At 40.2% G+C, this 21,731-nt stretch overlaps 2 protein-coding genes across 3 annotated transcripts in view; one reads left to right on the top strand and one right to left on the bottom strand.

Moving 5' to 3' along the window:
• PLPP1 (phospholipid phosphatase 1) overlaps nt 1–15,028 on the bottom strand; it is a 91,722-nt gene extending 76,694 nt beyond the window's left edge. The window contains exon 1 of one of the 2 annotated variants that reach the window (XM_032850505.1): nt 14,555–15,028. In XM_032850505.1, the coding sequence (XP_032706396.1) occupies nt 14,555–14,612 (58 nt within the window). In that variant the 5' untranslated portion in view covers nt 14,613–15,028. The remainder of the gene's footprint in view (nt 1–14,554) is intronic. The other variant, XM_032850512.1, reaches the window with a different exon arrangement.
• A 1,863-nt stretch (nt 15,029–16,891) lies between these two features.
• On the top strand, nt 16,892–20,293 carry LOC116859058 (translation machinery-associated protein 7-like; the record flags this gene model as incomplete). Its single annotated transcript, XM_032844073.1, is given in 3 exon segments — nt 16,892–16,903; nt 20,084–20,123; nt 20,126–20,293. Coding segments are annotated over 3 exon segments (189 nt in total), but the record flags the coding sequence as incomplete, so codon positions are not given.
• Nucleotides 20,294–21,731: the final 1,438 nt, after the last annotated feature.

Genomic DNA, 21,731 nt, shown 5'->3' with positions numbered 1-21,731 from the left:
CTTCCCCCTCCCCTCCAGCAACCCTCAGTTTGTTTCCTAAGATTAAGAGTTTCTTATGGTTTGTCTCCTTCTCTAGTCCCATTTTGTTTCATTTTTCCCTCCCTTTTCCCCATGACCCCCCCGCCCTGCCTCTCAATTCCTCTCCCTAAATCCATCCTTTTCCAGCCTTCATCCATCTATTATTCTAACCTATAGCCAAACTCATCATTTTAAAAAGCTATCTCACATTCTCCTATTCAAAACTCTTTTTATAAGCCCTCATAATACCCATCTCTCTCCTTTATAGCACTTAACTGATTCATTTTTGTATTTATTTGTGTGATTCCATGAATCTCCTCTGCTTAAGAGTGTGGCACACAGGGGCACCTGGGTGGCTCAGTCAGTTAAGCATCTGCCTTCGGCTCAGGTCATGATCCCAGGGTCCTGGGATCCAGCCCCAAGTCAGAATCAGGCTCCCTGCTCAGAGGGGAGTTTGTTTCTCCTGGTCCCTCTGCCCTTCTCCCTGCTAGTATTCTCTCTCTCGCACTCTCTCTCTCAAATAAATAATATCTTAAAAAAAAAAAAGTGTGGCACACAACATGTGAGACAAATACCTGTGGAATAAACAAATGCCTACTATGTAACACACATAAGCCAAAGAGAATATACCGATAAAGACCCAGTCCTTTTCAGATAAAGAAACTGAAGCAGTGAATTTTGGTGATTTATCGTAACTATAGGTGAAAGAATTGGAATTCAAACTCAGACCTGTAGGTTTCCAGTGTCCACACATTTAACTTTTTATGCATCCCATAAATACAAAAGAATTCTCTAAAAACTTTTATACATTAGTAAAAATAAATGGAAATCATTTCATATCTTGGTAAAACAAATTTTTTAAAGTTCTGTTGAAACTACAAAGTAAAACATTCTAACCTCTTTAAAATGGAATAACAGTCTGTTTCCCTCTTATTTTGCCTAATAGTACTGTGCATAGATAAGATGAATACACAGATATGATTCACACCCTTTATTATTGTAAATATTAATATGTCTGTATGTCATATTACATAAACACCTTCTCCTGAATTATATTTAGATAACTCACTGAAATATGCCTATGGCTAGCCCCTGTATGAACTGTAAGATTTCATTATTTGTTCTATCTGACAGTTCAAAACGTCAAACTTGTCAACTTTTACTATAACTTTGACTTACAAAATACTCAACAAAGTTTTGTTTCTTTTAAGTAAGCTCCATGCCCAGTGTGGAGCCCAAAGAGGGAGCTGGCTTCAACTCACAACCCTGAGATCAAAACCTAACTGAGATCAAGTCAGACGCTTACTGACTGAGCCATGCAGGAGACTCCCACCCCAATAGCTCATTCTTAATCATGAAAAGTCCAAAGACAGGACATATGGGTAACTTACACAGCATTTTTTCAGTAATCTGACTTTTTTCCCTAGTAAATCTTAGACAAAGTTTGAATTAATTGACCAACCTAAAGGATAAATTCCTTACTTTTAAAATCACTATAAATGTGACCCTTAAATTTTTCCAAATGAAAAATCAGAATCTCCACCACAATCCCTTTACTGGGCAGCAAGCAATCTCAGGCCTTTAGGAAGCACAACCTCATGATTAATTCTCTCATCCTTTCTATCAAAGAAACTTCATCCTCTTCTGAACTCCTCTTAGAAGGCAAAAACAGATCATCCAGCAATATTCACTTCCTTCATTTTCCTTGTTTCCTTTTTCCCCACTCTCCTTTTTGACTCCCTTTTTATTAGAAGTAATTTATTTCCGATGAGCACCGGGTGTTACATGCAACTGATGAATCATTGAACACTACATCTGAAACTAATGATGTACTACTACTATATGTTCGCTAACTGAAATTAAATTAAAAAAAATTTTTTAAATAAAGTAAAAAAAGCCCACATCAGTGCCTTTAGGCTCTAGAGGCTCACTTGAGTTTCAAATTTCAGTAATGAGTACTGAATAGCTCAGTGACTTTAAATGTATGTTTTTAAGTTATTAGCAAGCAAAAAATATGCTCTCAAATGGGACTCAATTTTGTCAAGATTTTCTTACAACTTTGGCCATGGAATTTTAATTCTGCTATATTTTTAATGGGTGTTGAGTTTCCATGTCTAGAGAGTAGATGAAATCCTTAACTGTTCAATGGTATCTATACCCCAATGGCCTACATAGTAATAAACCAGTCGGACAGCTACAGCTACACAGTAACATTGAGGTCTCACCATTTTAATCACTAATTGGTTAATGAACTAGTCTGTACTGAGGAAAACAGAAACACAATCTCAGATAATGCAATCACTCTACTTCAAAGAATATCTCTCACCTGTTTATTATCCAGCAGGCCAATGGAACAGAACATAGGACAAGCAGATTACAAGATTAGAAGAGATTCCCTTGGTGCATCAGATCTTCGCCAAAAGAATCTGACAGACTTCATAGAAGACAAACTGCTGTTGATACAATAACCTCCTGATATTCAGCAGACTTGGTTAAAACTGTGGTTTCTTTCCCTTTTTAATTAGATGGTAGGCAAACATTAATTTATTTTTTTAAGAATTTATTTATTTATTTGACAGAGAGAGATCACAAGTAGGCAGAGAGACAGGCAGAGAGAGAGAGGAGGAAGCAGGCTCCCCACTGAGCAGAAAGCCCAATGTGGGACTTGATCCCAGGACCCTGAGATCATGACCTGAGCCCAAGGCAAAGGCTCAACCACTGAGCCACCCAGGTGCCCCCAAACATTAATCTTTAAAAAAAAAAAAAATCAAAATCTCCCTTCACTGAAATTTCAGTCAGTCTGACCAAATTATATTTTACATTGGCTTTTCAAGATAGCACATGTCCCAATTTCTCACAATATGACTGATACAGGAATAATAAACTAGTTGCAAGATTTCATGAGCCACTTGGTCACTGATAAAACTGTGTACCTAAGTATGGCAAAAGAGAAAATTCAAGTAGGGGGCCTGTATTACTTTGATTACTTTGTATCAAGGCCCATCACTACTTCCTAAACACTTTCCACCTTTTTCCTACTTTCTGTTGAGAACACTCACGTAATTCTTGACTAGATTAGACTTATAATTGATCACCTATAGGTCTGTTCCAGTTGCTCAAAACACCTCCTTGAATACTACATGTTCTGTCTTCCTACTGTAAGTCCCCTGGTGTCAACTGCTCTAATATATTACGCAGCAACTGACTCTTCTTAATAAGCAAGGTTTGCTTACCACTACAATCCTGAGATATATACAGGCAGCTATTATTCTCATTATAAAGTACACATGAATAAATGAAGCAGCCCATGAGATCCTGCCCATGTGATCACTGAGAGTAGCAGAAGCAAGACCAGAATTTTATTTCCAAGCCAACGGCTTTAATTATTAGATCATACTCTGAACTATTTAAATAGTTACATAAAGAAATTGCACTACTGGAAAACATCCATGACATCATATCCTAAGCAAAGGGGAAAGTCCATATAAAAACATCTCCATAAAGGTAATTTACTTGTTACTACATTTGGTTCATAATTAGGCTATCTTCAATGGCAGCACTTAGAATCTCACTCATATTGTGGTACATAAAGTTAATATTAATGTAGATATCCAACACTAGCTATAAAGTTGAATATTACCCATAACCTGCCTAACAAGTTTTGATAACATCAAAGTTTAACAAAACCTTTTTGCCAACTCGAGCAGTGGGTCAGAAACAATACATATTTGGAAAAGTGCCCTTTTAAAATTCCTTTCTCTTATCCATGCCATTTGAAAAAAATAAAAATAAATGTCACTTGCTTCTGTTACACTGCATAACTATGTTAGGTACATTTTCCAATCAAATTGGGATATCGCTTAAAAAATTATGTTTTTTAATAATAGGTTTAGAGTTAATATTATAAAAGTATGATTTTTAATTACATTTAGTCATACACTTAGTAAACTGCCTTTATGCAGAAGGTTATCAGCTAAAATTGGGCTATCCCAGAACACTGCAGATGGGTGTGACCACTACATACATCTGCTTCTTAAACTCTATGGAAAGAAGAAAGGATAAATTCTTACTGATAAAAAGAAGTTACAAATGAGAACAGCTTATGTTTAGCTCCTTCATACAAGTTAGCTCTTAACCAGTTTATATTTAAGACTTAAAAAACCTTCACGTTTTAGGAACTGAGAACTAAGAGAAGTTACCACTACCCAAAGCATGCCATTACTAGCTCACACACCTATTTCTATTTTACTAATCTCTCTCCAAGCACAAACATTCATTTGGGTACCTTGCCTATGAGCTATAGGAATACTGTTCACCTAAAAGTAAAATTAGAAGATCTTACTAAGGTATCTGATAGCAGAAAGAAATAGGTTAGAAATAATTGAAACATTTCCCAAAATGATCTGGGCACTAAAAAAATGAAATATGAACCAGATTCCCATTCTCAATGCTCTTTAGGCTGAAACTAGAACTACACTAAATAAGGTTCCAAAAGAAAAGTCAATACCATGTCACATCAAATTTGAGTAACAGACCGGATCAGTGGTACCAAATTGGTTTATTAATTTAATAATGATAACAACAGCACAGGCCAGAACTATGCTAAACACTTCACTACGCATTGTCTCATACATTATCTCATCTAATTTCACAGCAATAGGAGGAATGCACTATTAGCATCTTTTTCCTCATTAGATGACAAAACTCATCCAAGAGTTAAAGCGACCTGCCCAATATCATAGAGTTAGTAACAGAGCTAAAATTCAAACCCCAGAAGAGTGGCTGACTCAAATACATTGCCTATACATTCATGTGGCAAATACTGGAATACCTACCATGTGCCACACACTTTCTAAACACCCACCTCCTGTGTCTTCACCCAGTTAATACAGATGGGGCCTCAACTGTCTACAGAAATTATTTACAGAATTTAGCACTAACCAAAAGTAATGTTCCCGAAGGTATACATTATCTCTGCCAGAGGGTAAAAGCAAACATCTCAGGAGAAATCATTTTGAAATATAGACTTCATTAAAATACCTACTGATCTCTATTTTCAAGGCTCTGTATACCTCTCCAGTGAGACCCTGTCTCACTCACTCTTAGTAAACTTCAAAGCAAGGACCTATCCAGCACTCAATTTACCAGACAGTATTGCCACTATTTATGAGTCTGTCTTCCACAGTAAGCAAGAGCTATTTGAGATCCATGGCTTTTGTTTTATTTTTCTACCTATTTTTTATGCCAGTGCTATGACATAAAATGAAGCTAAAACCTCAGAATTTTGTAAAGACTGCATAAGTTTATGTAAGACATTTACCAAAGGCTCATTTAGGCATTCAGTGAATAATGGTTTTCTTCACTTTTTATCACTTACCCCTAGAGCACCTAAGCAGCCAACCCATCTCTCTTAGTGCTGATGTAAATGTACCAAAAGGCAAGGCAGAACCTGGCTTAACAAGCTGCCAATTAACTCAAGAGCTCATCCGGTACATATTTCCTATATGTCATTTTCCTAGGCACCCCACCCTGAAAAAGACTCAGGAAACATTTCCAAGCAATGACCACTGAGAACTAAATCATGAGATTCTAACTATATCTGTTGGAATGAACTAGAAAGGTGACTCTGAACTCTCTAACACATGACTCACATGAAGTACAGTGAAGGACAAAGGTCTTCCTTTCCTGTATAGAAATGCCCATGATAAAGCTATCTGAAAAAAAAAAAAAAAAAAATCTGTGGGTATGTTACCAAACAGGGCAAATTAGTTACATCTTCCAGTATGAGATACTCTCCTGGCAACCAGGAGTTGGAGTTATGAAAAATTAAATTGCCCCTTTGGACAGCAGGCACATGTTCAAAATATCGTAAGTCAAAATAGACTCTGAAGTCACTTCATACTGAATTCAGATGGCCATAAAACAATTAGGCCACCTAAAAATAATGATTGTTTTTAGAATCAACTAATCCCCTAATCTCTCCTTCCTTAACCTCTCCACTTATTAGCACCTTTCCTAAATCTGGACCAGTGAATCCACATTCAAAACGTATAATCCTTAAAAATACGTTTCCCAAGTCCTGACTGTACCACCTCTTAGCTGGGTTCCCTTGGGAGAGTTTCCCAATTATTTTATACCTCAGTTCTATCACCTACAGAATGGGGATGACCAAGCTACTGTCCCTGATCAAGTTGTTAAGAGACTTTACAGGCCACACAGGGCCTAGTAAGCACTAAATAACTGTCAGTTGTTATTATCCACTTTGACAGAAATAAGTTACAAAATTCACTATTATGAATACCATGGATGCATACTATATACCAGTCACACTATTAAAAATTTTACAATCCCTGTGGCAAAATGCTCTTTGCTGTTTGGCCCTCAACACCTGCTCTTCCCTAAACCTAAAATCAACTTCTTCCAGTTCCTCCATGGCCTGTTCAGCTATCCCCTCCTCAGAGAAGACTTCCTTAAGATTGCCACCCTCCACCATCTCACTCTCTTCTTCTAAACTTATTTTAATTCTTTTGTGGCATTTACAAACATCTATAATTTTCTTAAAGATTGAAGACATTACCTTCTTCACAATGGCATTTACAGCTCCTAACATTGTATTAAACACATAATGGGTGCTCACTTAATAAAGATAATGTGAAGTCTAATATTTTTAAAAACCTAGAGTTATTCTCTCATTCTCTCTCTCTCTCTCTCTCTCTCTCACACACACACACACACACACACACACACACACACACATATCAAAAAAACAATTTCAGGGGCGCCTGGGTGGCTCAGTGGGTTAAGCCGCTGCCTTCGGCTCAGGTCACGATCTCAGGGTCCTGAGAGATCGAGTCCCACATTGGGCTCTCTGCTCGGCAGGGCGCCTGCTTCCCTCTTTCTCTCTCTCTGCCTGCTCTCTGCCTATTTGTGATCTCTCTCTGTCAAATAAATAAATAAAATCTTAAAAAAAAAAAACAATTTCAGATTAAGATACATTGAAATAACTATCTGGTTGAAAAAAGCAAAAGTAAGAGGGAAAAGAGGATATGGGGAAGTGAGTAAGAGGGAGTGGAGGGTATGGAGAAGTATTACACAACAGGTTTTTTTCTTTGCTGTCCACTTAATTGCTGAGAATTCAAATAACAGAATTTACACAAATGAGGATGTACAATTAAGGTCAATTTTTTTTTTTTTTAATGAAGTTTACTTTTATATGAGGAGTGACCATTCCCATGGCCTGGGCAATAAAAACAGTGAAGGTGACACAGAATACAGCTAACTCTATTTTCTTGATTAAGCTGAAATTCAGGATTTATGAATATATAAAGTTTTTCTATTTGTTTAATTATTCTCTAACACAACCTACACAGATCAGTTTCCACCACTGTTGGGATTACCACTACTTGGAGATTGTATATGTGGTTTTTACACATGACTGATAACATTATTATTTCAAGTTGCTCTATAAGCTTCAAAGACATTCCATGAGTATTCATGGGAAATGTTTCAAAGTTTGTGACTGTTTTTTGTCCCTAACACAAAACTAGTTGATGTTATTTCTATTAAAATTATGTTATAGTTGGTAGGATTAGAGAGGATTAATCTTATTTGACAAACATATCCTGCACGAAGTACAAGGCACTGCTCTAAACTTTTTACAAATTGACTTACTTTAGCCTCAGAACCATATAAAGTAGGTGCTTTTATTAGGAAGAGGCACAAAGAAGAAAATTGCCCAAGGTCACGAAACTAGTAAAGAGAAGAAATGAAATGTGAACCTAAGCAATGCAAATCAAGAGTCTCACGGGGGCCTGGGTGGCTCAGTGGGTTAAAACCTCTGCTTTTGGCTCAGGTCATGATCTTGGGGTCCTAGGATGGAGCCCTGCACTGGGCTCTCTGCTCAACAGGGAGCCTGCTTCCTCCTCTCTCTCCACCTGCCTCTGTGCCTAGTTGTGATCTCTGTCAAATAAATAAATAAAATCTTAAAAAAAAAGAGTCCATCACTAGACTATGTTCTTTAAAGAAAAAGAGAATGTTCTTTAAAGAAAAAGAGAAACTTACAGTTTATAAAGAACAAGTCATTCCCAATGTAAGACTAGTTTCAGGAAGAAAAAAAAAAGCAACAACTCTGTTTAAGCCATCTCAATTTTAAACCTAGACAGTAAAGGGGCACCTGGGTGGCTCAGTGGGTTAAAACCTCTGCCTTCAGCTCAAGTCATGATCCCAGGGTCCTGGGATAGAGCCCGGCATGGGGCTCTCTGCTCAGCAGGGAGCCTGCTTCCCCCATCCCTCTCTGCCTGCCTCTCTGCCTGCTTGTGATCTCTGTCAAGTAAATAAATAAATCTTAAAAAAAAAAAAAAAACCACAAAAAAAAACCTAGACAGTAAGAAGGTTGCAGAGAAGGAAAGCAGGAGGAAGAGAGAAGGAAAAAAAATAGTAAAAATGAAAAATAAGGTAAATAAATAAGAAAGATGGAAGAAGAAAGTTACTTATAACCACTGTCCATACTATCTGAATGGTGAGTGCTTTCTTAAAAAGAGAATAAGAGAAATAAAACAGTGTCTATATAATCCCTAATTAGCTTACTAAACAGATTGTAATTTCTATCCCAAATGCTGAATTAAGTTACCTAAATTAGGAGGAAGTGGACAATTAACATTCCAAATTCCTTTCCATAAAATGGAAGCTACATTTTAATCGGCTTACTTAAAATCTGAGAAGTTAGTGACTTTCTTCCAACTTCTTTTAGTAGGGTAAACAATAGCAATGTAAACTTCAATTTTTATCCACAAGAATCAGAATAATTCCCCAAGCTGAGCAGATAGGAAACTTTGGTAGAGCTCCCAAAAAATGACTAAACAAGAAAAAGATTAATCAAGATCCACAGCATGCCCAGAAGTTTCCAAAAGGATGTAATTCAAAGTGAATATAAGGTAGAATTTACATTTCATAAACTCTATACAGAAGAACATTCTCTGAACATTTCCACAAGCAAAGTAAGTTTAAGTTAAAGCTCAAGTGTACAAAGCCAACTGGAGCCAAATGGTAGCATTTTCTTCCAGGCCTCTGCTTTTATTCACTTAAATGTAGAAAAGGCCTCCAACAGGACTCTAGTCTAACTCAAGAATATGCCAGCTTAACAAATCTTTGTTCATTTTTTTTTTCCAAAGATTTTATTTATTTGACAAAGAGAGACACAGCGAGAGAAGGAACACAAGCAGAGGGAGTAGGAGAGGGAGAAGCAGGCCTCCAGCCAAGCAGGGAGCCTAATGTGGGAATCGATCCCAGGACCGTGGGACCATGGTCGGAGCCGAAGGCAGACGCCTAATGACTGAGCCTCCCAGACACCCCCTTTGTTCATTTTCTGAGATGATTTCCTTTTCACTGTGGCTTGGAGGAAAGAGAAAGTTTTTATAAAAAAGAGAAACCCAGTAAACTTTCATCAGAAGGAAAAGAAGTTTGTTTAATAAAAGTTAATGGAGATTGAAATGGCTAGCAACCAGGATAAGCATTATGTCCAATTTATGTATTGATTTACTTATTTTTATCTTCAGTATCCAACACAATGCCAAGCACCAGCAGATACTAAACAAATACATGCTCAATAATGAATGAAGGAACAAACAAACATTAGGAAAAAAGGGAAGGCACAAAATGCTGCAGACTATTTACCAAGTGAGAATCTTTCACTAAATACATACTGTTTTTTCCTTGAGAAACAGGCCCAAACTGAGAGACAGGAAAGAGACCACTCCTCAGGGGTAATACTTAAGGGGCAGAATGATGTCAGTGTCATGGCAACAACATATGGTATCAGTATTTGAGATAGATACTGAGGAAGAACAAGTAACAGGGATTCTACAAACACCTACTATGGGCTGCCAGTTCTTTGCTCCCAGATTTTATTCTTAATCTACTGATTCTGATTTAGCATAATAGTCGTACCACATTTGGAGCTTGTCAAGGAAACTATGACCTTGGAGACCATGAGCTTCTGTTTGCACCTGCTATAATGAGCAGCTGTAAAAGGTGTTAAGTGCAGAAAGGGAAGCTACCTCAAATCTGTTTTGGACATGTATGAATGTCATTAGTAGTCACCAAAAACCAACCAACCAACAAACCACAAACACAGTCAAAAGAAGGTATTCAACAGAATTTAATGAATCATCTTTATAAGTATAGGCAGGATTTAGGTAAAGTAGCAAGGGATGGTGGAATACTCCCAAGCTACCAACATCAGGAGGCCATTATCATCATTAGGCCTAAGGGGCAATTACGGGGTTACCAGAACCCAAAAAGATCTGTTAACTGGAGCTGGCTGGCAGAGAGGGCCATTGAAGAGAAGCTGAGACCTATTCACAAAACCACACAACAGCTCTAGCAACACAAACCCAGCAGGAGAGAACTGGTTATTCCACGCCTCTACTGATGTACCATCAGCCAAAACCAAACAGAAACCATAAAATAAGAGGTTACTTGATAGAGCCCATATAATTTGCCTGCTTCCCAGAGCACAGAGCAAGGTGAACAGACCTGGAGGGGCAAAGAAGAATATGGAGCCCAAAAAGGTATTCTAAATGACTGCCACATAGCAAAACACAAGTACATAAAAAGTTTTTGCCAGTTACACCTAAATCCTCAAGACACCATGGGATGCCAGTTACACCTAAATCTTCAAGACATCATTCAAGACAAAAAAGTCATCAACGTAGATTACTTACTTGGGTCACTACTGCCTTGCATCAAGTTGGGGAAATAAAAAAAAAAGAGGATTCCAGGAAACTTTCGTCATTTCTGCATCACTAAGGATAAACAAACCATTTGTTTATAATGGATCAGGTCTAAGATAACTCCCTTCTCTGAACTCAAAGGGTACTTATATCATACCTCCATTATTATGCTTACCATGATATACTGTAACCTGTTGGTTTGTTCTTCATTAGACCCTGATCTCCCTTAGAGCAAGGACTGTCTTACTCATCTTTGTATCCCTAGCACCTAACATGGACCTGGCAGAATCAGCCTTCAATCAGTGTGCACTGAATCAATCAGTGGACTCAGTGTCCACTCACTGGCAGCCTTATGCCATGGTGGATAAAATCTGGAATGACTCTCAGTAATTAAACACTAGTAAGTTTTATTCAGGACACCATTTAACACACCAGGCAAAAACACTGTTCCTTTCACACCAGCCCACTATCATTCCCTATAGAGCAGCTTTTCTTGTATGCTCAGATGCTTATAGCCAGCCTTATCTACAATGATAGAACTCATCATCAAAAAAGCCAGAGAAAGATGGCAAGACTATGCTCCATTTCAAATACATACCATCTCTCAAAATCCTGACTCTTTCTAAGAACTTACCACATCCACTGAAGGAACTAATCACCTGGGTATATCAGATGGAGAATTCATGTTTTATAGTGATAAAGATGATGGAGGGGCACAAATGTACATACACACACACCAAAAAAACACAGGTTTAATGATCACTTCAACAGACATCACACTCCATAAAATTATAAAGTAGTCACATAGCAAAATCATGTAACATCATATTAAAATGGATACACTGTATGATGTTGGAGTGGTCATTAACAGAACCTGGAACATATTCACATTGTAATTATGAATCACTTTCACATAACCTGTACTTAAGAAGTGTTTAATCATCTTTTTGTTGGTATAGTTAACTCTTACCTGTATATTCTCACAGAAAATGAATAAAGTTAATGCCAAGTTGATAACCCCTAATTTTAGGGTGTCAATCTCCTGCTGTCAGTAAAGTGAATAAAAACCAAATTTAAAATAACCCTCACACTCCAATAAAAAGGTGAATTTGCTATCAAAATGTATTGCCTTCCAGGGGCACCTGGGTAGCTCAGTCAGTTAAGTATCTGCCTTTGGCTCAGGTCATGACCCCATAGTCCCAGGATCAGACTCCCTGCTCAGTGGGGAGACTGCTTCTCCTTCTCCCTCTCCCTGTTGCTCCCCCTGCTTGTGCTCTCTCTTGAGCACACACTCTCTCTTTCTCTAATAAATAAATGAAAATCTTTTTTAAAAATGTACTACCTTCCAAAACTCAGCATGAAAAAGTTCTTTATCTCCTCCCCCACTGCTCTCTTTCATTGCTGTTTGTAATGGAGGACTGATACTGTTAAATCTACTGTCATCTTATATATATGAAAATAAAAAGAAGTGATTAATTCATTTTCTGTTTAGGAAAAGGGAATTCTGGGCCCATGATGAAAATCTTCTGAATTACTTTAAAAGAATCTTGAGTAATACAGTAACAGATAAAACACGTTTCAAACAGATGAGTTATCTTCTTCTAAAACATACTTAATCCATAAGTCCCCAAAGCAAGTCTTTCCAAAACCATCAAAGACATTTAAAATAAAAAACACAATTGTATCTTTTTGGGAACCATCATAAATCCTGCAACTGTCAGGTCAATGTAGCAATAGAATTATTCTTACCTCTGTAGTATAATTATGTACTATTTGCATCATGTTGAAAACACAGACAAGAAGAACTTACAATTTATAAGTCTGTTTTTAATGTTTTTCCATTATAAGCAAATTTTAAAACATATAAACAATACACAGGTCTACCTTGTGACTTTGTGATTATTAATATTAGCTTTAGCTACCTTAAAGTGGTATTATGTCTCATTTGTCCTAATACAGTGCTTGGCCCATAGAAAAAAACCTGACATTTGTTTTATAAATGAATAACTCTCACAAGGTAGGAGAAGAGGAAGTTGATACATAATTCTGAGAGTACACAATATGCAGCAATGACAGGGTACTAGCCAATATATTAGAATTATCAAAATTACTTCTGACCATTTTCCTCTCCCTTTCTCTAAAATATAAATGAAGCTTAACGAATTCTACTGACAGTGAGTATGGGTTAAAGTACATTTTAAAATTTTATATCTTACCCGAGGGGAGGTGGGTGAGAAAATGAGTGAAGTAGGTGAAGGGGATTAAGAGTACACTTATTTTGATGAGCATGGAGTCATATGCAGAATTGTTGAGTCACTATACTGCACACCTGAAACTAACATAACACTGTTTTTAAAAAAACTACATTGGAATTAAAAGACAAATCTAAACGAAAATGAAATTTATCATCTTTACCAAAGATAAACCTTTCATTGTCAGTAAATCAATTTCAATACATTTAATATAGTTATTAATATGTCTTGACAACTTAAAGAGTTCCTCATGTTTCTATAGTGTTCCTAAACGTGTTTTGCTTTCCTAAACTCCAAAAATTCACTGTGGAGCTCGACAGGAAGTGTCTTAGTCAACAATAAAGATATTTCGTAGATAAGAAAAAGGGATTTTACCTCAAAGAGAAGAATTTCTAAGAATTGAGCAAGACTGCAAGCGCCTAAGTGTACAGGTTTGAGGCAGGAAAGTGGAATTCGGGATTCAAACCCGGGGAATTTCTTATCCGTGAAAGGCTATTATGCACACCTGCACCTAGGATTCTCAAGTCACAGATTCCCCCAGCCAGGGAACTTGCCAGAACCATTACATCCATACTTGATTAGGGCCACCCAAACCTCAATCAGATCTTGTTTCTTTTTTTTTTTTTTTTAAGAACATCTAAATAGTTCGCAACATACTGCTTTACAAAATACATATTAAAAAGATGAAAGTTTCCTTCCAAAGCCTATCCCTCATCCAGATGACTTCAATTCTTTCTTGTCAAAAGAAAGAAGCACCTGGCAACCAGCAGCCCCAGAAATGAACTCTTCCATGAAGAAGACAACGCCAAATCTGCTGCAGCCAAAGAATGTCTAGTGCTCCTTGTGGGCTGTCACTGGAGATGGAAAGCTACACCATGGCAAGGTCTGTACAGAGAAGGAAAGAGGTCTGGAGCACGCGCGCGCGCACACACACACCCAAACACACACACCCAAAAAGGCAAGCTTCTTCGGACCTATAGGCAGAAACCTGGCATCCTCACGCCCACTGGCAACGTGACAATTTACAACCGGGCAACACCTTCTAATTAGCAACGTTCTAGCCTTTTAAAGATGAAAAATTAAACTGCTTCCCACAAGTAAGATAAACCAGACACTGGCGCCTGTTACTGAGAATCCCCAGTGAATCAAACCTCCGTGTCGCTCCTGAACCTGACAAGCCAGTGACCCGGTTTCCCTACGGCGTGGAGGGGTGGAGCCCACCCCGCTCTTGTTGGGAGTGGAACTGGAAACAGAGGACAGGAGCAAGGGACTGAGCGCAGAGGCGTGAACAGCGTCCAAGCAGAGCTGAGCTCAGCACACCCGCAGGAGACAGACAGACAGAGGGGGTCACACGGGGGCCGGGGTGCAGGCTGCAAAGCGGGAGCCCGGGGCTGCGGAAGCGGCCCCCGGAGTCTCTCCCAGCAAAGGCGCGCGCGTCAGTCGCACACACACCGGCCCCACGCCCGTCCGCAGCTCTCCGCGAGTCCCCTCCCAGAAGACACACGCGGGTACCCACCCGGGCACACGCCCCTCGGGCCGGCGGCGCGTACGTACCCAGCAACACGCAGAGCACATCAAGGGCCACGTACGGCAGCCGCGTCTTGTCAAACATGGTCCCGGCGGCCCGGCGCGGGCGGTAGATGAGGCACACGATTCACGACACTGGGCCACGGGGTGGCGACGGCCCCTAGCTGTGCCTCCTCTCGGCAGCAGAAGCGCCTCTGAGGGCAGACGAGGTCCGGCCGGCTCTCTGGCGGCCAACAATGGCGCCCGGGACCCCTGCCCTCGCAGCTCCCACGCCCCGAGACGTTCGCGTGCCAGCCGCGGTTGCTCCGTGGTCTCGGGCCCTCCTCGGTAGGCCCTGGCCTGCCCGGGCGGTTAGCTGTCGCGATCCCGGAGCCCGCTCCAACGGGCGGGGCGTCGGAACTCGTGCTTTAAGGATGGGACCGGTAGGGAGGAGGAACGTGGGCTCGGCCCCTCCCGCGGGGCAGCGCGGGACTGGCCAGCCTGCGGCCTCGCTGGCTGAGGGGAGCACGGCAAACTCTAAACGGCCAGTAATGGGGCGGTGGGGCGGGGCCGGGAACCCCAAGCCCAAGAGCTTTGGCCAATCAGCGCCGCCAGCCCCGCCCCGCCCGACCTGCGGACCCCGCCCCTAAATTGTGATGCACTGCGGTCTGGCTGACGTTGGGGGCGCCCCGGGTGTGAGGCTAGGGGCGTCGCTCTGACCGGCGTTCCTGCGGTGGTCGCAGGAAGATATCTCGGGAGTCCTGGCCGGGGATTATTGCTGCCGGGAAGGAGAGCTAGGCTCCGGGCCCACGATCCGGCCCCCTTCCAGCCATCCTTATCCGTACAGATTGGCTAATAAAGAGGTCTGAGGCAGGCAGTGACATGGCTAATAAAGAGGTCTGAGGCAGGCAGTGACAGAGACTTGTCCGAGCGTATTTAGGCTCCTGTGAGCCTTTTGCTTGCTTAGGCTTCGATGTAGGCCCTCAAGTGTGGTCTGGCTGAACCCAGTATTAGTACGAATCCTGCTAAGTCATCGCGCTCCTTGATGTCTGATGCCTTTGATACGTGATCAAATAACTGATCCTCCACCTTTGGCCTGCCTTTCTGTTTCTTCATAGTAATTTTCCATCCACCGACCCCTCGCTCTGCTTGTTTGTTGGCTATAAATTCCCAGCTGTCTTTACTGTATTCAAAGCGAAGCAAAATTTCTTTCTCCTATTGTAGTAATTTTGACCCCCCCCCCACCAATAGCAATAGTTTTCCTCACCATTTTAACAAGTGTAAATCATTTTTCTTTAACCTGGATGGCTCAGATGGTTAAGCGTCCACCTTCAGCTCAGGTCCTGCAATGGAGTCCCGAGTCGAGTTCCCTGCTCAGCAGGGACTCTGCTTCTCCCTCTCTCCCTGCCTCTCCCCCTGCTTGTGCTTGCTCGCTCTCTCTCTCTCTCTCAAATGAATAAATAAAATCTTTAAAAAAAAATGTAAATTTTGTATTTCACCTTTTGTTGGAATATCTTTTTAAAAGTTTTAAACAATTTATAACAAAAAAATATGCCATTGTTGATATGGCTTTCTTTACTTCCAGAGTACAGTACAAAGCCCCCAGAGTGAAAGGCCACAGTAAATTGAAATTACTTGTGATATCTAAGTATTTGGTATTCATTCAAAACATATTTATTGTTACTGTGTGCTGAGCATAGTCTAGGGACAGTGCTTTATTTAAACAGGTTTTGAAATAAACATTTACTTTTTTAAAACGCCTTTTCAAAAGTAAGCATTCAAAAAACCCTGTTGATTAATTTTATTTTATTCACTCATTCGTTCCTTCAGCATTTGTTGAGTCCCTCGATATACATCAAACTCAGTGCACACTATAGAGACACTAAAATGAACAAGAAAAGATCTCTGCCCTCTAGGAGCCAACCACCCCGTCAGGAAGACTGATGTGTAATTAAATGAACATTGTGATGTTGGCTTACAGCAGGCACACAAAGCAGGAGTAAGTGTTTTGCCTGAGAGCTCTGGAAACACTGCATAGGGAGGTGTACTTTCCCATCCCTCTGCCAACACCAGAAGACATTTTCTTAAGTTAGAAGGAAGTAAAGAAAAAAGTTAATATATTAACAGATTTTTTGCCTTTTGGAGGAGTTACAGTTAATAACGTTTAAAATAGATCAACAAAAGAAAGTCCATTAAGATGTATTAAGCCATATCCTGTTTTTTAAATCCCAGACTGTACTCCCAGGCGGTTGTACCATTTTACCTCACCCACACTAGTAGTAGTGACCACCCCACATTTTTATCAACATTTACTTATTTTTTAAAGATTTTATTTATTTGACACACAGAGAGATCACAAGTAGACAGAGAGGCAGGCAGAGAGAGGGGGGGAAGCAGGCTCCCTGCTGAGCAGACAGCGGGATGCGAGGCTCATCCCAGGACCCTGAGATCATGACCTGAGCCAAAGGCAGAGGCTTAACCCACTGAGCCAGGCGCCCCTCAACATTTATTTTTGAGATGTCTTCATTTTTGCTAATTTTGTGATCATACTATGTAGTCATAATGAGTGGTTATCACAATGTAGTCATAATTTGATTTCCATGATCACTAATGTGACTAGGCATCTTTAAATTTATTCACCACAAATGTTTCTTCTGTCAATGGTCTGTCTTTCGCATATTTTTCTATTGGGTTGGTTTATCTGAGCAGAGAGCCTGATGCAGGGCTCGATCCCAGGACCCTGAGCCAAAAAGCAGAGGCTTTAACCCACTAAGCCACCAGACACCCCAGGGTAGAAGTTCTTTTTTTTTTTTTTATGATTTTTGTTTATTTATTTATTTGACAGAGATCACAAGTAAGCAGAGAGAGAGAAGGAAACAGGCTCCCTTCCGAGCTAAGAGCCCGATACCGGGGCTCAATGCCAGAACTCGATCCCCCAGGACCCCGGGATCATGACCTGAGCCCAAGGCAGAGGCTTTAACCCACTGAGCCACCCAGGTGCCCCAGGGTAGAATTTCTTTATATAGTCTCAATAGTAATCACTTATGGCTTGTGATTTCACTTCCTTTATGAACAGCTAGGTTACAGAGTTCTTACAAATGTTATATACACAGAAATCTACTGGCAGCTTTCTGTGAAAGTTCTTGCTCTCTTGATGAAAGATAAAGACTGGCTTCCCTTCCCTTCTCTTTCCACCTTCTTTGAACATGAACATGATATTTAGAGCTATAGCAACCATCTTGTGATCATGAGGAAAAAGCCAAGAAGAGTAGTCCCCCTAATCTTGTAGAATATAATGTTGAACCACTAAAACGGTCAGCAACTACCTACCTCCAGATTTTTTCATATGTGAGAGAAAAACAATTGCTTAAGCCTCAAGTATTCACGACTGTTACAAGGCTAAAGAGTATGTTGAGTCCTGTTTCTGAGAACTCACATGTCATATTACTTTAAGAAAACCTTTTACTTGAGCTTGCTTAATTGAATCAAACCATAATGCCCTGAATAAAACAATTTGGGCAGACAGGAAAGAGTGCTGAGTGGACTGTGAAGAACGGTTTGAGCAAAGAGGCAAAACCAGTAGCATATTCTGAGGCCTCTGAGTAAGATAGGTGAAAAACCTCACAGTGTGGGTGAGTGGAAGATAAGGTTCTAAAAGTGCGGTTATGATAGTTTATACCTTAAGAGTGTGTCTGGAGGCAAAGAAGAATCACTGAAAATGCATAGTGACCTGCTGAAAAGAGTAATTTAAAACAGGTAATCAAGCTGTGAGAGGAAGTCCTAATCTCTGTAGTGGGTTATAAACTGAAGAAGGGCAAACCTTATTTTGTAAACTGGATTATCTGGTTTCAAATCATTTTCTCTGTGTATTTCCATTTCATTACCCTCCATCCTTCCTAAAATCTTGTTTATGGCTCCCAGTCCTTTTACAGTTTTGCTAAGGGGTATGAGGGTTAAAGTCTTCTGCTAACTCTTGAGCCAGTGCACAAATGGGAAGAACCATAGAAGGAGGTGAACCTCTAGGATTAGCCTTGGGGACCTCATGGGTGGGCAAATGGGCTCCACCGAGATAGTCCCCTCCCATCCACCCTCTCCTTCAGTGTCAAGCTTGCAGAGCTTGAATGTTATGCTGTAGTTGGTTTTCAGGAAGCCAAAATTTTCTTAATAGGCTTACTGTGATGATCAAACACGAAAAAGTGTGAGTGCAGTTGCCTAGCAAACATCTGATCTAAGCAGACACTCAACATATGTATTTTTTCAAAAACAAAGATTTCTGTGACTCCACCTCCATTATTTCTGCTTTCCTAACACCCACTCAACCCCAAATCTACCTTAGTTCCCTAATCCACTGAAGAAATGGTGTTGGTCTGATGTGACTTGTTCTTAGTAAATCCATACCTGGTGCTATTGATCAACACTTCCTTTCTCTACGATGGTCACAAATTATTGCCTTAATAATCTCTTTAAAAATGTGTCACCAAGGGGGGTGCCTAGGTGGCTCAGTGGGTTAAAGCCTCTGCCTTCAGCTCAGGTCATGATCCCAGAGTCCTGGGATCAAGCCCCACATTGGGCTCTCTGCTCCACAGGGAGCCTGCTTATCTTCCTGTCTGTCTGCCTACTTGTGATCTCTCTGTCAAATAAATAAATAAAATTTTTTTTTTAAAAATGTGTCACCAAAATACAGGAGTTAATCACCTATAAGATATCTATAGCATTAGAGACAATGCATATATTGTGCTTTAAAAAAAATCTTGAATAGGATGGCCATCCATTTCCTACTCTTCTTCAGAATCCACCTTCTTCAGCTGTTTTAGCCACATAATAAAACCCGCCCTTCTCTCACAACCCTTGCTTTGTGCTCTTCTTATATTATCCATGTCCCTCTCCTAAACCCCATCCCTGGATGGGTACAACTGCTGAACTCGTTGCCTTAAGCAATGGGAGTAGGCCTCCTTCAGCATTGTATTCCCAGCTCCAGAGTTGTACTCAGCAGTTAAGAAAATTTAAAAAGTTTTAATAAAAAAATGAGAAAAAGGAAAATAAATAGTTGAGAAGAGAGTCAAGCTGTGCTTCCCACACTTTTCTGCTGTTATTTTAGCAAATGGAAGCTTGTCTGGGGTGAAGGTGGGAAGCAGGGTTAATTTTCCTGCTTACAGGTCTATCATACCACTTTATAAGCGCTCTTTTGTGTTCTCTAGTATGTGAAGTGGTTTAAAAAGTGGATCTATTCCTTTCTAAATCACGATGGTACAGAATAATTCTAACTGGAAGTCAAAGAATCAAAGGAAAGCAAAGGAAACTTCTGTCCTTTCCTCCTTTTCTTTCTCATTAAGATCAGAGCCAGGAATGCATTTCTAGGCACTTCTTACCCCTCAGAGCTACCTTCCCTTTCAGAGTGTCTTCCCTAACAGATACCATTTAGTTTGTTCTTTTAAAATACTACCTTTGGAGAGTCTATGGCAATGATACTAGAACTTTTTACTTTGAAATCATCTGGGGTGTTGGTTCAACAGGCTTCCCTGGGCAGGGTCTGGGGAAGGGGTGACAGGCACCATATCCTGCTGTGATGGTGACAAGAAGCCTCTGAAACAGCCCAAGAAGCAGGCCAAGGAGATGGACGAGATAACGCATTCAAGCAGAAACAGAAAGAGAAGCAGAAGCAAGAAGAGCTAAAAACAAAAGCCACAGGGAAGGGGCCCCTGGCCACAGGAGGAATTAACAGATCTGGCAAAAGGGAAGCCAGCGCCAGTGCCTGAGGCAATGGTGATCCTCAGTTCCATTCCTATTTAAACATCTGGATCTCCACTCCCCTTCCCCACCCTGTCCTAGCGTTTGTTGCCACCTGTAACTGGAATGAAGTGTTGTCTTAGATCCTGTTGTAGATTTAAGAATAAACTTTTGTTAAAAAAAAAAAAAAAAAGAAGCAATCATTAAAAAAAAAAAAAAAAAAGCCCAGCTCCATTCTATCTCCAGAGATTCTAAGATAAAGATTTAGCATGGAACCCAAGCATTATTTTCTTATCATGTTTAACAAAAGCCCCAGGAGATTCTGATGGCCATCAGAATTTGAAAACCTCAGATCCAGTCTGTCCACATTTTCACTTTCCAGACAAGGTGGGGTTTTTTGGGCAAGTTTTTTGGTTGTTTTTTTTTTTTAAGATTTTTATTTATTTGACAGAGAGAGACACAGCAAGAGGAGGAACACAAGCAGGGGGAGTGTGAGAGGGAGAAGCAGTCTTCCTGCTGAGCAGCCCCCCTCCCTCCCCGCCTTGGGATCCCAGGACCCTGGGATTATGACCACAGCCGAAGGCAGACGCTAGTTTTAGTAAAGTTTTAATAAAATGAAATCACTTTCCTCAAAGTAATTAAAACACATTAAGATCATTGTAAGCACCACACAGTAATTAAACACCTGGGCTCAGGAATCAGGTTCACCAAATACCTTAGAGCAAATTACCTAAAAGTTTCTGTGCACCAGTTTCCTCACTTGTAAGATAAGAGCAATAATAAAAGTACCTACCTTATAGGTTTATTGTGAGGATTAAATGAGATAATATGTCTAGAACACTTAGCACAACAATGCCAAAGCACACAGAGGTAATAAATGTTGGACATTATTAAATGAAGATTCCTGCCACCTCTTCATCGCAACTAGGTTGATAGTATGTTCTATTAGCCTAAGAATAGTGTTCAGGGTCTCTCCAAACTCTTTGCAATTTTATGTTAAATTTTATGTTTATGTGTTCTGCTGAGAAATAGATCTATAGGTAGCTCTTCCCAGATTCTCCGAGAGGGTCTGTAACTGTCCTGAGCTCTAGAACCTAGCTTCTCAAACAGTGCCCTTAACTGGCAGTGTCTGCCTTCCCTCAGGCTTCTCAGAAAGGTGGATTCAGACCACACCCCAGAAATGCTAAATCAGAATCCGTTTCAGTAAGATCCCAAGTGATTCCCGTGCACATTAACATTTGACAAGCACTGCTCCAGAAATTTCCCAAATTTCCATGATAATGAGAATAACCTGGTATCTTATTAAATGTGCAGATTATCTGGGATCTTCTTTAGAAATTGTGACTCATTAAATCTGGGTTATTCTTTTGCGGGTGGGGTGAGTGTTATTCTTATATTTAGGGAGGAAACACTGGTCTCAAAGATGAAGTCATCTGTAAGTGAAGAATTTGTCAGAGAATCTGTTTTTTGCTGACCTAGCCTTCCTGCCATAGCTTCT

This window comes from Lontra canadensis, unplaced genomic scaffold (genome assembly GCF_010015895.1).
Source record: "Lontra canadensis isolate GAN:19392208 unplaced genomic scaffold, GSC_riverotter_1.0 scaffold4, whole genome shotgun sequence".
Taxonomy (NCBI): Eukaryota; Metazoa; Chordata; class Mammalia; order Carnivora; family Mustelidae; genus Lontra; species Lontra canadensis.
This window is presented reverse-complemented; position numbering and strand designations above follow the sequence as displayed.